We start from the raw sequence: 16,286 nt of genomic DNA on the forward strand, positions 1-16,286 counted from the left end.
GACATACTGGAGTAAATCCAGTGGAGACCGTCAGGATGGACGAAGACTGGAGCACAGGGTTGTAAAAAGAAGAGAAGGCAAAGAGGAGATTCTGTTGCTTCCCACAGCTACTTAATGGTAGACTGCAGAGAGGACAGTGAGACTTTTCTTACAGGTGTGCACATAAGATGTGAGGCAATGGACTTAAATCATGATAAGAAACAATAAGAAGTAATTTATTTATATATAAAGAACTCTCAGTAATAACAAAATATGCCCCTGCCCTAAAAGCATTTTCAAGAGCTGTAAAGAGTTATTGATTATTCTAATCACAGCTTTCTGAAATCATCAAGTCCAGCCAGTCCCCCAGCACTGCCAAGCCCACCTCTAACCATATCCCCAGATGCCAAATCCATACATCTTTTAAATCCCTGCAGAGATAGGTACTCCATCACTGCTCTGGGCAGCTGTGCCAGGACTGGAAAACCTTTTTGGGGAGGAAGCTCTCCCTAATATCCAATCTAAACCTCTCCATGCAGAACTTGAGGCCATTTCCTCTCCTTCTTTCCCTTGTTCCCTGGGAGCCCACCTGGCTGTACCCTCCTGTCAGGGAGTTGTGGAGAGTGAGGAGGTCCCCTCTGAGCCTCCTTTTCTCCAGGCTGAGCTCCTTTCCCAGCTCCCTCAGCTGCTTCTCTCCGACCCTTCCCCAGCTCTGTTCCCTTCTCTGGACAGCCCCTCAATGTCTTTCTTGACCTTCTGAAGAAAAATTTGGAATCTGGATCTGAAGAAAAAGTTGGATTAACTTCATTGTCTTGAAAATGTAATTGAATATAATTACATTATGAGATCCAGGCTACTTCTGTTCTACTAAATAAATTTTGCCACATTTATGCAGAAATTAAATGAAAAGTAATAAAAACGTATAACCTAGAGCAGGCTGGCTTTTTTTTAGCTATGCGGCAGGATAGGAAGAAACAGCTAAAGCCAGCCCAAACAAGAAGCATATTATAATGGTCAAAATATTTGTCTGTATCTGCTGAGTTCATAAATATAATATGATGCACAATATTTCATATATTTATTTTGCTTAAGGTAATTATTTAATTGCACAGTATGGACTAGGCCAATCACGCTACTTTCGCGTTATCAATAGAAAAACTGTAGTATTCCATGTTTACATGGTGTAAATAATGCTAGAGAGGCCTGAAAAACTTCTGGAGATGTTTTACATACTGCTTGAAAAAAGTTCCAATGAGAATGCTCCTTTAGCCAATAATTTAGTTGTGCTTGAGCGAAGCTATATCTGAATAACTGTGTTTTGCTGGGTTTGTTTTCTTCCAGCCTATGGCATAGGCCTTCTTGTGACCTTTGTTGCCTTGGCACTGATGCAGATGGGCCAGCCTGCTCTCCTCTACCTGGTGCCCTGCACTCTCCTCACCAGCTTCGTGGTGGCCCTTTGGAGAAGGGAGCTTGCCATGTTCTGGACGGGCAGCGGCTTTGCGGTGAATACCAGTTTGATATGAGTGTCTTCAGGAAATACTAATATTATAAAAACCTAACTAGAATTAAAGTTGAGTAAAATATTGCAGTATTATCACACAAACACAAAGATTTTGGTTTTGCTTGATTGTTTGCTTTTTTACATACTTTTTCTTTGCCTCAGTAAGGTTTTCTGGTTTTTGCAATGTTTATGGCCACTGAAATCAGAATAGTGAAAAGTAAAGTAGACCTTGTCCATCCTTGATTCTGCCAAAATGTTACTTGTTTGATCTCTCTTGAAAGTATCGGTAGTAGTAAAAGGTTACAATATTATATAAAATGTGGGATTTAGTACTATATAAAACATACCTTTAAAATACTTTCTTCATATTTTTTCATAGCATATTGCTTATAAAGGTGGAAATGTAGTTCAGTATTGTAAATTATGCCTTTGTTTCACTGTGCTGCAAGTGAAATTAACTTGATTCAAAAAGGAATAATTTCTATCATGCATTACTTTAGTTTTTGAATAATTACTAGAAGGCCAAATCTATGAAGCTGGAGGTTCCCCCAGTGAGTTTTAATTTATTATTCAACTATTTGTGATAACTTTCACAAGCTTCCACTAAAGAAATTAATTTAATTGTTAGAGATCATCTGAAATGTTATGTAAAAGTTGTCAGTTCTTGTACAGTGATAGTAAAGGTGGGCAGAACTGGACAGTGGCCAGGGACCAAGTGCCTGTTGCTGCCTTATCGGCAGATCACATCTGAAACTGGTAAGGAACAATCACTCAGAAAGCAAACACTTTTCTGGAAGGAAAAATTCCCCTATGTGTCCTATAAAACACAAAGAAAGAATAACTGTATGCATCTGTCCACTGCTGGAGAATGATAACAGAGTTGATGGACCTTTAATCTTCATCTTGTATGACCATTGCATTGGATAACTGGACACAATAGTTCTTGTTTTCCATCATTTTGACTGTGATCTTCCATTTACAGAAAGACCTACCTCAGCCTCCTGTGGTGATAGCTCCTGTCAACTGCCCTCAGCTTCCCAAAGACAGCAGTGTGCCAGCCTCTCAACAAGACACTGAGCAAATGACCAACCCCACCCTCCACGTGAAGGAGCTGCACGGCTCCACCTCGGCTGAAGAGGCACTGGCTGATACCAGCACAAAGACAGACCAGTCAGAAATCTCTATGGCCCACAGTGAGGAACCAACTGCTCAGAATAAGGATGACCTTGATAGCAAATGCCTAAATGCAGAACAAAACCAGTTGGAATAAGTGATGTGATAAGAACTCCTTACTTTCCCTCACAAACATACATAAAACCAGTGTATATTTAGGACTGGTTTAGTAGGGTTTGCTTTCATTGAGGAACCTCACTAGGAGTCTGATCATCAAATCCAACAAGGAATGTTCTGTCTCCAGCTTCGGTACAGCTATATACTTAAAACACCTTTCTGAAATATGGTGCTCTCCAGGAGTTCTGATGTGTGGGTTTCAATGATCGCTGTTAGTGAATGCCTTTGACCATTTGTTCCCTTTGCATTATGCCAGGGTAGCATCAAGAGTCTTTATTTACCCAGTACTCTGTGCTTGTGCGGCTGTTCCGCTGCTTCACCACGATGTAGGTTAACATGGAGGAAAAGCATTGAACAAGTCTGCTACAATGCTTACTTGAGAGAAACGTGGTCTTTTTTTTTTTTTTTTTTCTTTTTTTTTTTTTTTTGGGGCACTTTCCCTATTGTCATCATTTACTTTATTTCTCCTGACTTGTCAAAGCCATTGATATAAGGGAATGCGTTATTATAAACTGACATTCAGGAAATGCAGAGAATGGTTAAATTACCATTACCCCAAAAGGCTTTATGCTACCATGATGTATTAAATGCATCTCTTAACTTTTTTGTCTTTGTTTTTACTTCTAGGTACCTGAGCTACTAGTCTAGTTTAAAAGGCAGGGTGAGTAGAGCCCCGGGAAGCTTTCTAGGCATTCATGTGAACTCTGAGGGCTCTGATAATAAACAGGGTTGGTCACAGAATAATGCCTGGAAGCAAATGCATATTAGGAATGTTTAGAAATAAAATATAAGCCAAATAGGTGAAAAATAATTAGGTAGTAGCACTAAACTAAGCATAACAGGCAGTATTTTCATTGGGAAAATGTTAAAGCGCAAATGTTCTTATATTTGGGGTTTTGAGCTTCTATTTGTTCTTCATTCAAGGAATATAATTGTGATTTCTAATTCTGAAGAAAATAGTCTGATTTTTCATTCCCAACGGAGCACATATGGTGCTAGAGATAGTTGTGATTTAAAAGCTACTTGCTGCTCAGTAACTTACCAACTGCCTAAGTCATGTTTTTTCTTTGTCCCAAGACTAGCCAAAGCATAGTCTGTCAGGTTCTGGAATGAACCTGGGAGCTCACTTATTATTTTGTGTGTCGCTACATTGTGAAGGAATTTGTGAATTTAACAATTTTAGGGTGCAGCTGGTCTTACTTTATATTCCTGAAATTGATTGTTTTCCTGTGTAACATGATTGAGTCTTTTATGCATCAGCTTTTGTATGCAGAAAGATGATGGGATTTGTGTATTACTTGTTCCGTCTAAGTACGTTTAGCTTTATCAGAGGAGTCTGTTCTGCCCTTATGTTGCAATTCCAGAAAGCCTGAAACGCTTCACACAAAAACTGAAATAGAAAATGGAAGTATTATAGGATCCTTGGATATGATTCCAGATTGCATGGAAGAAATACTCTCGAGTATTTGGGAGCCCAAAATGTCATTTAAAAAGTATTGTTGCAGTGATGCAATCAGAGTCATTACTGTTAAATTAAGAGTCTCCAGCTGGCATGTTGGAGTTGAAGGGTTTTTTTTTTTCAAGAATGTCAGTTAAATATCAGCCAAAATTTTGCCCTGTGCTTTTTGGATGAAAGCTTTTGTGGGCAATGGGAGCATTCTTTCTCTAGAATGTGAGCAGCTTTCTCTAAAACCACACTCTGGCTTCAGAGTTTTACCAGCTTCTGCTTAAGACCTTGAACCTTGTCTGATAGGATGATTTATGAAGTTTTTTGGAAGGCTCCCTGGGTCTGATGGCCAACATGACATTTAATTTACAAATTGCCCTAATGGAAGATAGTACTAAAGCAATCTGCTTTTTTAGTCTTCTCTTTAGTGGACTGTTACTTTGGCCAGCAGTAACCTGAACCACTTATTACTAATAAAAAGCAACAGAAACATTTTACTGAAAAGTTCAATTAGCTGGATTATGCCTTAATTTAAGTCTTTGTGTAAGTATGGTTATTAAATTAAGACAGCAATCTTGTGTTTAAATAATGAACTTGACAAATAGCAAGGTAAGTTGGAGACTGACTCAGAGTTCTGTTGGTTTTTGCCTTGATCGTCTCTTATTCGGAATGTGGTTTGGAGTAGCTTTCTACATATTTAAAAGCCAGTAGCTTTCTGATGATGAAGCATTAGGTGTTATCATCTACTTGAAAGTGTACTTTCACATTTGTTTTCCTGTGTGGTTAGGAAACAGTTATTTCAGATTGTTCATAGCTCAGTTAAAACAGAAGAACTGGTCACACTAAACCAGGCATTTCACAGTTGCATTCTGGACATTCTGCTTCACCTCAGGTTTTGGGGAACTTCCATCCATTTTTAAGTGTAATTTTTTTTCTCCCCCAGACAACAAAGAATGCAGGGAAAAAAAATCCCAATTGCTTCTCAGTGCAGTACCTCCAGTTAAAGCATGTGAAGTGGTAACAATTTACAGACTTTAACTGTCTCAGTACTGTACAAATCAGGTGACCCTGGTGCTCCAGTTTGGCTGTGACTGTTCAGACCCTGATCCTGGGCAGACCAATCCCTTCCATCAAACAACAAGGCTGTATTTTTTTATCTTTAAAAAACTTCCTTGATCAGCTTAATTTAAAACCAAATGCTGTATAGGAAAATACGAGTTCAATGTGACTGACTCTGATTTTATTTGATGATTTCCGATACACATTCCACACCAAACTTGAGTTTTAATATTTAAAGTAATTAAAGTAATATTAATGTTAAAAATAATGTTGATAAGCTTCTGGTTTATGTCTTTTACATACTAAGCCTCATCTGTCTAGAAATTCAGTAAGGGTTCTGTTCTGAGAACTTGTATGTGTTCAGGGGAAGCATTTATTTTAGTCAAAAAAAACCCAGACAAACACAAAATCCCTAACAACAATCAACACCACTAAAACAAAAATCCATTTGAGAAAATCTGACTCTTTGGATCACAATAATGAGGATTCCTTCCTCAAGTGTTTTGGTCTGTTCTCTGCTGAAGGATTGCCCAAATGCAGCTGAAGGTAGAATGGAGTATGAAAGACTTTACTGAGGATGATAAGAGAAAAGGATCCCAAACCCTCTTTGAATTTTGTAGATTTTATTTTTCTTGTCAGAAATGAAGAGCATTTAAAATGAAATATATAAAAAAGAAACACAAAATAATAGATTTGAAAATATATTCTGTGTTTACCAGTGGCACTATTAAAAGTGCATCCACATGTGTAAGAATTACATTTGCAAAAATATTAAGCATTTTCTCTACACTTTCATAGATGCCAGACGACAGAAAATCTGCAGCACAGCCTATTTTCCAAAAGGTTTATTAACATGCTTCATAGAAAACTTCATTTAGAAAACTGTTTCCGTATTTCTTGGACATTTTCCATGGTCTTGGATAATTGGTCAAGCTTTTCCTTCAGAGGATGATGCTCTTTCCTTACAGTACCCCTCAGTATGGCTGTTGTTAATAATGTCTTGGCAGTATTTTTCAGCCATTGCACATTTCTGTGTTTCAGCTTTCATTTTTGCATTCCTGCTGCATTGTTCCAACTGGGAACAGATCATGACTGCCATGGTAGTGTCTATTGACTTCTGAGTATGCTGAAAACTTGTGCTGACTGTGGCTGCAGTCATTAATGAATTAATCTGCCTCGGGGAGATGCTGTGAATTTATCTGCAGCTCTTTAAAAAAGCCAATATTGGATGTTTGACAGCAGTGTTGCCTTGAAGTTAAAGCTCACGTGTGCTGTTTTAGTGGAAGATCCAGTGCTTTTGTTCCTGTCTTTAGCCCCATGACTGTGTATGTGTTTGTGGTTTGTTGCACTACACAGGCTGTATAGGATGTAAAGCTCATGATACTTCTTTTTAACAGCAGCTTCATCAACTGTCCATGAACAAACCAGAGTATTTTGTACATGCTTTCATCATTTGGTGTTTTATTTGTAGTGTACTGAAGGCTGAATATGCTGGCCAAGCAGCAGTGTATACAACTAATGATTATCAATGCTTGGCACATAGCACATTGACACAAATGTGAAATACAGACATACCAGTAGATCCAAATACTCATCCAAAGCCTGCAGAGATGGTGCTTTTTTCCATGGCAAGTATAATCTCTGATATTTTAAAAAGAATCTAGGGCTGTGTCTTCAGGCAAATGAGGACAGGAACTATTTTTATTGGTCCAGAAAAGATCATCAAAAAGGAACAATTAATCTTTAGGTATTTTAATCTTGCATGTGGTGTCTTAGCTGGGGCAGGACATGAAGAACAGAGCTGCACTAACAGCTTTTCATTTTAGGGTTTTGCCAGTGCTGCCAGTGGGTAGGGTGGAGAGAGGGAAGATAAGAAAAAACTGAAGATGACTCAGAAAGCATGAGGAGACACTGAACAAGAAAGGCAGTGGAAGAGTTTACTCCAAAGAGAAGATCTAAGGGCATGATAAATACCCAAAAATCTGAAAGTCTGCTGCAAACTGGGAAAACAGTTTGTCATTTTCAAGTAGGGATGACATTAGAATTAATAGACTTAATAAGGAAATTTTGGTACTGGCGGTAGGGAAAATCTAGGAGTGGCTGACAGGTGAAGGACTCAGCAGGACAGGGCAGTGCCCAGTGCATGATCTCCTTTGGTTCTGCGAGGAGAGAACTGAACCACACCAACCAGAGTAATTTCATGCCACTGGCAGTTTGGGCCAGCCAACAAGGCCTGTCCTCCCTGTCCAGATACAGTCTGAGGGTCAGGATTCCTGGTTTTAATGAAGTTATAGCATGGACTTCATCCCAGAGTACTCAGTTTATATGTCATTAATGCAGTCAGGGTGTTCTGTAACCACTGTGATGGACAGTTCAGCTCTTGTGAGACAAAAACTGCGTTTTCTGCTATTTAAAAGTGATAAATCTTCTGGAAAGAAACCACATCAATTTTAGTCTTTTTTTTGTCTATGTTTAATTTGTTGAATTGCTTCTGGCAATCTGGAACATTTTCAGAACAAGACAGCTTTGTGTGCTACCAGAAGCTTCCTTTGGCCAGTGGCATAAAAGAACTTTCTTTTCACTGATCCTCTCTGTCATCTCTATTTATCAATTATGTGCTCTTCTGTGAGGATTCCACCTTTCCCAGTTTTGCAGTTAAATATTCAGCTTATGTGGAGTAAAGATGGCATTTTGCCATCTGTAGATTAGTGATAGGTGATGAATAAGGTGTTTAAATTGGATTTTCTTGAATTGGGAACTAGTGTCCTGTACACAATAATCTGTAATTTCAGGAACTAGCAGAGGACTTAACTTCATGTGATGCAAGGGCTCAGGCTTGGTTCTGTTTGCCAGAGGCTGCTGGTGAGTCCAGCAACCAGGGGTTACAGGTGCATAGGCTGCTACGATTATTTGGACCTACCTTCCTTAGGTGAAGGTGGCGTTACAGTTTATCCAGTTTTCTCATAATATTTTTCTGCATGTCAGCATGCAAGTTTAGTTCCAGATGGCAAACTTCATCCAGGTGTTTGTCTCTTAAAATTTTGTTCTGACATTGTCTGCTAGCTAGATTTTTTTTTGCTTAAGAACTGTTCCTGCTGATGGACATGCACTGTATGTTGTGAACTGACTTTGAGTGCTTCGTGTAAATATTGGTCAGCTGAAAATATGCAGAGACATGGTTTCTAAGTAAACCAGCTCATGACCAGCTCATGCCCCATCCCTGGAAGTTCAAGGCTAGGCTGGATGTAGCCCTAAGCAATGTGAATCTAGTGGATGGCATCCCTGGAATGAGATGATCTTAAAGGTCCCTTCCAACCCAAAACATTTTGTGATTCTAAGATTCTATTATAACTCCTTAAAAAATTGGTGACTTTGGCTGGTAGGAGCCCTGCAGTAGCAGACAGCCAACACCTCATCGTCAAGTGCTGCTGAAAGATCTCCAGCCCTGAGAATGTGGCACTTGGCATGAGCAGCAACACCCTGTGGTGCAGTGAGGCCAGTGAGGTTTCCCAGAGCCCAACCCTGGGGTAGAGTTGCACACAAGAGTCCTATCTGATGTTTTCAATACAGTAACTTCTTCCTTGAGCCAGAGGATTGGAATGGATAGAAATAGCTCTTTTCATCTGAAATATATGTCTGTAGTCAGGAAATTGCTATAAACCTGCCACTTCTCCACTGTGGATCCAAGCCTTGAACACTGGGATGGTGGGAAACTGGTGCTGTTTGAGGAGGAGCACAGTCCTTCACATGCACTTCCCAGCAAGGAAGTAGAAGAGAATTTTATTGTTCTGCTCTGACTGAAGTTGTTCTGATTTATGTTGAACAAAAACTTCAGAATAGTGGTTCAGGTTTAATTTGACAAAGTAAAAAACAACCCATAGTGGCATAGTTTAATTTGGTTTGGGTCATAATCTACTTTTTTCATAATGAGTACTGGAGACTGCAAAAAATGTTTTATCAGAGATGTTCCAGCAGACCCTAAGTTGGCAGCAAGCTTGTGTGGGAAACAGGCTGACTGCTCTGATGGCCAGTTAGTGCCGTGCTCTGCCTGTGCTGGGGTGAGCATGTCACCAGTTTGTCTTCAACTCATACTTTGCCACTTGTCTCCTCCAGCGACCTTTTGACTGTCAAACTCTCATAGAGAGTCCCACAGCCAGGACTGGTTGTGGGATAGCAAGAAGGAACCTCTGTGTCACAGAGCATTCCTGGTGCTGTAGGAAAGGCATGAAATGGAATTGACCACTCTTCTCAGCCTGGGGCCTGGGCCACGTGCTTCATTCCTCACAGGGCTGAACGCACGAAACCTCGATCCTAAAGCCACTAATAGAAACTGTGAGCTCTGGTACTTTCAGCTTAGCAACACAGGAAAGCAAAACCTAAGAAAAATCTGAATTTACAGCCCAGCCCGTGGATGCTCTCTCTGTTCATCGCTGACCATGTTCCTGTAAGGCTGGAGGAACTGGGGTCTGATAGACTGCCACCAAGCCACGAGCCCCCCGTGACTCCTGCTAGTGTTTCTTTACTAAAACTGAATCAGAAATGCTTTGGTTGTGGATTGGTGGGAAGCTGGAAGCAAAAATTTCAAGCAGTATAAAGATGATTGACAAGCTAAGACCCATTTGGATGCTTGACAGTAGCTGCTTTTAGAGGAAGTTGATTCTTGGAGATAACATTATCAGTCTTAAATGTCTGGTGTCTTTGTGGAAGGACTTTGTAATGGTGTTCAAATAGTAGTATGTAGGATAGTATATAAAGAGTGCGACCTAAAAGATGGTTAATTTTAGCACTTGCAAATGCATCTGTTTACATATGTACGCATGAAGAATAAACTTTAAGCTAATTTCAGGTACTGAAGGAAAGATTTTCTCTTGATCCAATGTGTTACATGTTTTTGCTTTGTAAGATCTTCTATGCAGCTTGGCCCCTTAATAAAATTATTTTTAAAAATTAGAAAAAAACCCACACTAAAAAGCACCCCCTCCCTCCATAAAAAGAATGGCTAAGGAAGTTGGCCAGTGTGGGAGACTCGTATGAAAACTTACTTGGCGTATTTTTCCTGCAAAAAATTTTTCAAACCAACAAGCTATGGAAATTAAGTGCAGATGGGACATAAAGAATGAGGAATTCAGTTCTCTGTAAGGATGTAATCAGTGATGCTGATACAATGAATGTCCTCCCTGAGTCCCTCATTCCTATCTTGTATTTCCTTTACCTCGTCAGTCAGTCTGTCAGTGTCATACACCACGTGGATCAGTCCCACAGTTGTAGCTGATTGTGGGGTTGTTGATTCCCTATGGGAAGAGGCTCCCTCTGCCCTCACTCAGGCTACTACTTGATGACTTGCAAAATTGTGCATATTGCATGATATCTGCAAGGATAGATTTGTCTATGATACAAGTATCTTCTGTCTGTGGCACAATTTATTTTTTTCTGCTGTTATTGTTTGCAGCAGTAGAAAGTACAGACTGTGTCACCTTCCGGATCCCTTCCTGTGCTGACACTAGGAGAGAGCCATTGCAAAAACCAAGGGAAAAAGCAACTTTGTTCCTAAGTAGTACAAAACATTTTTGGCAAACATTTTTGTTTTTTCCAAGTAGGTCTTACCATAGTACATGCATCAGATTTTCAGTTCAGTCTGGGTGGCCTTTTCCCACCTTGTGTCTGTATGGATCTTCATGGTTTTGATACCAGCCCTCCCTCTGGCTGAATTACACCCTTCTATCCAATTGCACAGCACATTATGATATTTTTTAAAATATGTAAATACATTGTAATACATAGGATTTCCAGTGACCAGATGTAGACTAACTTTCCTTCTGTGATGTAACATGGGAAAAAACCTATTTCAAAATTAATAAGGATGGCAGAATCTTAAGACAAGCAGTTGAGAAATATCCCAAGGGTTTCTGCAGAGTGAATTTTCTATGGAATAAGGAAGCCCATTTCAGACATATGTAGATAAAATAAAAGAAAGAAAACTTGAAATTGACCGGTCAGCTAATCAAATTGCAGGTGTATAGTTTTTTCCTTCTGTTTTGCTTTTGAAAAACACTGGAATTTCCTTTAATCTGTTTTAGTTTAAAACTGTAAAAAATTTCTAAAAGTGTCAAATAAAGTTACCTAATTTTTGGACTGAGTTTTGCTATTTTATATCACCCTTAAGTTTGAAACTTCTTTGTTTGTTTGTTCTGGGATGTGATAAAATGCGGGTTGGACTTTATAGTTCACTGTGTGCAGCTCCCACCATGAGGTGGATTCCATGCAAAATTCTTAGAACTTGCTCAATACCAGAAACAGTGTTTGACATCCCCACACGGTCCACACAAGTAATCTCTTTCCCTGGCTTTTGTAACCCTGACAGAATTCCAGAATAGTTTGGGTTGGAAGGAACTGTCCCATGGCACCCCACCCCATCCCACCCCATGCCATGCCATGCCATGCCATGCCATGCCATGCCATGCCATGCCATGCCATGCCATGCCATGCCATCCCATGCCATCCCATGCCATGCCATGCCATCCCATGCCATCCCATGCCATCCCATCCCATCCATCATCCCTTGCTCCAAGCGCTGTCCAGCCTGGCCTTGGACACTTCCAGGGATCCAGGGGCAGCCCCAGCTGCTCTGGGCACCCTGTGCCAGGGCCTCAGCAGCCATTTAAAGTCGTGTGATCACTTGTACCGATAAACTGGGTTTGTTTTGACTACTCTGTTGCGTGTTGAAGTGCTATTACTTGGGAAGGGAGGTGTTTACTAACAGTCCCTTTTTCTAAAAAAACTGCTGAGTATCTACTGAACTACAAGGCAAGTCGTGGTTGTATCCAGGAATGGTACAAACTGACAATAGGTACAATTTCACCCTGTGTTTCTGCTTAGTATGTCCTGCTTTTCACTTTTAAATACACAATACAGCTGAGAAGAGGGAAATTGAGACATTTCTTGTGATATCTGACTCCAAAAAACAACAAAACCAAACAAACAAACAGAAATAAAATTACACACACACACACAGAAATAATCCAATCCACTAAAAAAAAGCCAGCTGCAGCAAGACAGCCTTTCTATCTGGACTGTCACTGGGAACCACAAGACAGCTGCTTCCATTCAGAAAAGGTGGGTTCAAAACCAGAAAGACGGGATTCATTTTAAATAGAGGGTAGTAAACATTAAGATACTGTCTGGCCACAAAGCTCTTCCCAAAGTGTTGTAAACCTCAGCCGATATTATCTGAAACAGTGCCCATTGTTCTAGATTTAGATGTACATCTGCAAAATTGTGCGACCTTCATATTTTTGTCCTTGGTTAAGCCTGTATCTATTGAATAGACAAGGACAAGGACAGAGCATTTATTGTTTTGGGTTGGTTTGGAGAGCAGGTTGTTGCGCTTTTTTGGGGTTTGTGGTTGGTGGGGTTGTTTGTTTTTGTTTGTTTGTTTTCCTCATTTTTCTTCTTTTTGCTTTTGTTTTTGTTTTTGCTTTTGTTTGTTTTGGTTTGATTTGGTTTTGGTTTTTTTTCCACGGTTATATTTGAATTGGGGTTTTTTTGGTAAAAACCATATTATAGGTCTTAACACAAAAAAAATGCTCTAATGGGGAATGGCACCATTCCAACAGGAGCTATTTTCAGAACTGCTGGTCTGCTGAACACGAGTGGTGGAGCCCACAGTTCTCCCTGCAGTGCCACAAGTGCAGATCCATAGATCCGTCACTAGTGAAGATCTTGACATTCTGAGCCTCTCCCGACTATTTGCTGAAGATCTGTCCTACGTGACCATTTCTGCGTCTGCAAGGACAGTTTGTGTGGACTATTCACAGGCATCTTATCTCTATACATCTTGCTGAGTTTTGCAGCAAAACCCCCTTAGGCATATCAGGAAGGAGGAGATGAATTCTCCACATTCTCCTCTCCACATTCTCCGATGATGGCTCTGTTAAGTACAGGGATTGCCCTAGGCACAGGGGCTGCCTGAAGCTCAGTTTCAGGGCACACAGAAATTCCCACCTGGAGAGCTCCTGAGCCAAACATTTTTGAGAATATATTCAGTCAATTACCAAATTTCAAATCAGCTCATTGCCTCACTTGTGAAGGTGATTAACTGGGGAGTTCTTGGGCCCCCCGGGGACCCTAGGACTTGGCTTAATCTGTCCTATTTTTCTTCTTGTGGGAACTTTAACGAGGCATATACATTATTGTGATCTCTAGTTTTCTGTTTAAGTACAATTTCCATATTCACGGAAACTTCCAGTCTCACCTCCAAGAGAGATTCGACTCTTTAGATCACCTCTGCATACTGCTCTCCATTAGAAGAGTTCCTTGGAAAGAGATGCAGCTTTTACAGAGTGTGCTGTATGTCTCCAGTGGTTCCTGGGAGTCACCCTGCTCCCAACAGATACCTCTAAGGAGGTTATGTTATAATCAGGTATGTCTGCATCCTCTGCAATGCACTGCCATCTAGCCCAGCCATTCAAATGTTTAATGTTTTCCTCTCTGTGAGGCAGGGACTGCAAGAAAACACTGCCTGGGCAGCAAAAGTTGGCTTGCTGCCCCTTCCTAGATCAGTCTGTTTTGCAGCATGGGGTTGCAGTAAAATAGACAGAGAACATTAAGGAGCTTCATGGACTTTGTGGTATGGAGACTCCAGAGGAAGAATCTTTCAGTCTTGTTGAACTTGAGGAGGTTACTTTTGCCCTGTCTGCTGTACTCTGTTACATTATTACAGTCTTATCAGCCATAGTCAGGAGCTCTTTAAAGCTCCTAAAAATAAAAAATATCCACAACACTTAGTGTATAGTGATGAGGGCAATAGTCTATTCACAGAATCCCATAATTGTTTGGGTTGGGACAGACCTTAAAGCCCATCTTGTTCCAGCCCCTGCCATAGGAGGACATATTTCACTAAACCAGGCTGCTCCAAGCCCTGTCCAGCCTGGCCTTGGGCACTGCCAGGGATCCAGGGGCAGCCCCAGCTGCTCTGGGCACCCTGTGCCAGGGCCTGCCCACCCTGCCAGGGAGCAATTCCTGCCCAAGATCCCATCCAGCCCTGCCCTCTGGCACTGGGAGCCATTCCCTGGGTGCTGTCCCTGCAGGCCTTGTCCCCAGTCCCTCTGCAGCTCTCCTGGAGCCCCTTCAGGCCCTGCCAGGGGCTCTGAGCTCTGCCTGGAGCCTTCTCCTCTGCAGGTGAGCAGCCCCAGCTCTGCCAGCCTGGCTCCAGAGCAGAGGGGCTCCAGCCCTTGCAGCATCTCCTCTGGATTTGCTCCAACAGATCTATGTCCTTCCTGAGGCTGAGGACCCTACAGGTAGGTGTAGTGCTCCAGGTGAGGTATTTCAAGTGAAAAATTAATTCCAAATTACCTTCAGAGGGCCAAATGAAGAGTATATTTATTCTGTGTCTTTGTACCCCCTGGATGGGGATAGAGAAAGGGCACAATTCTGTGGCCATTACAGAGCTGCTCAATGGTCTCAAAACAATTCCATCAAAATTCAAACAACTTTCATTAACAAGTTAGTGAGTCACTCAATATTTCTGTGATATTTCCATGGGGAAAAAAAAAGAGAGGGAAATTCTAGCAGAAGAAAGCCATATAACCGTCAGTTTTTTCTATTTATTAAAATGAAAAGTGCAGAATTTAATTTTATGAAAAAAAATTTTCTCAAATGTCTCTCATAAAGTTATGCATGAGTATAATTTTTTTTTAAATTCCTAAGTTCTCTTATATCTTGATTGGTTTATCACTCTGAAACCAAGACTTTAAATGGAATTAAATCAACTAATACTTTTTCCCCTTCAAGAATGAGAAATGTCTCTACCCAGTGCAGAAAAAGAAAAAGAAACAAGGAAATCTGCACTTAAAATGTCTTTTGGGGGTGGTGCTGTGTGACATATGTCTTGATGTGTCAGGATGGGGTTCTCATTATAAAAAGCTCTTCATTTCTAAACTGTTTTCATAAGCTGGTTTCCGTCCCCCTTCTATTTCTTAGTTGTTGTACCACAGGGAAAGAACACAACTATTTAACCTCACATTCATTTTTCCAGGGCCTCAGTAAAAGGGTCTTCCTGGGAAGCAGAATATGATCTTTGAAATCCTTTCATGGAAATTTCTCCTTACTGTCTTTTTGCATCTGGAAATTTTCTTGACCATGGAAATAATTCCATATCCCATGCACAGCATTTTCCAGCATTCCAACATGAAATGTAGCAAACCAGCAAAATACTGTTAAAGACATCTAAATCTTCTAGTGCACCACAATGTTTTTCTGATTGTTCTATTAAATTTTGAGTATTATATTGCTTTAGTGCAGTGTTCATTTTATCTGCACAGTGACTGTGTGTGCAACAAACATAAGAGACAAGGGTGGTCCCGACTGCCCCTGTTAAGTTTGGCTGCCAGAGGTCATTTCCATAGTGACTTGTCTTCTCACTTAACTCTGATGTGTTTGCTCCCAGCTCCTTCAGCACAAGTGCAGAAACTGCTGCTCCTAATTTCTTACTTATTTAACCACTGATATAATTTGTTGGTTTCTTCTTTTATTACAGTCCTATTGCAGTCCACCTCCTCCCCTTATTACTTTCCGACTTTGATTGCGCAGGTTTTGTCTCCATTCACACAAAGATACGTGCAGATCCTCTTTATCTGATGAACATTAGAAGGATGTCACTCCCTTACTCAGCTCTTTCACAGGGATGTACAGTCTGTCTGAAAGGACAAGAACTGCTTGTGGTGTTCACAGGCTCACAGCCAAACATGTTCAGATTCAGAGATTGCAGCATTTCTCTGGTTGTTGGCTTGGTGCTAATAAGACCAAGGTTCTGAGTTTGATCCTCATATGGGCCATTCACTTAAGAGTTGGACTTGATGATCCTTCTGGGTCCCTTTCAGCACAGTCCAGTCTGTAATTCTGTAACCAGCCAAGTCTTCATTGCTGATGCTCAGCAGGAAACCTAAAATGGATTTTGGTCGTTGTTGCTCAGTCTAGAGAGATCCATGGGACAGTAGATGTTAGGAATGAAAG

The 16,286-nt window shown here is 40.7% G+C and overlaps 1 protein-coding gene across 2 annotated transcripts in view; it reads left to right on the forward strand.

Moving 5' to 3' along the window:
• Positions 1 to 4,101, forward strand: part of SPPL2B (signal peptide peptidase like 2B) — a 24,591-nt gene extending 20,490 nt beyond the window's left edge. The window contains exons 14-15 of one of the 2 annotated variants that reach the window (XM_038163477.1): positions 1,321 to 1,481; positions 2,463 to 4,101. In XM_038163477.1, the coding sequence (XP_038019405.1) occupies positions 1,321 to 1,481; positions 2,463 to 2,750 (449 nt within the window). In that variant the 3' untranslated portion in view covers positions 2,751 to 4,101. Of the gene's footprint in view, positions 1 to 1,320; positions 1,550 to 2,462 lie in introns of both variants that reach the window. The other variant, XM_038163478.1, reaches the window with a different exon arrangement.
• The last annotated feature ends 12,185 nt before the right edge of the window (positions 4,102 to 16,286 follow it).

The sequence above is a fragment of the Motacilla alba genome, chromosome 28 (assembly GCF_015832195.1).
Source record: "Motacilla alba alba isolate MOTALB_02 chromosome 28, Motacilla_alba_V1.0_pri, whole genome shotgun sequence".
Classification (NCBI taxonomy): Eukaryota; Metazoa; Chordata; class Aves; order Passeriformes; family Motacillidae; genus Motacilla; species Motacilla alba.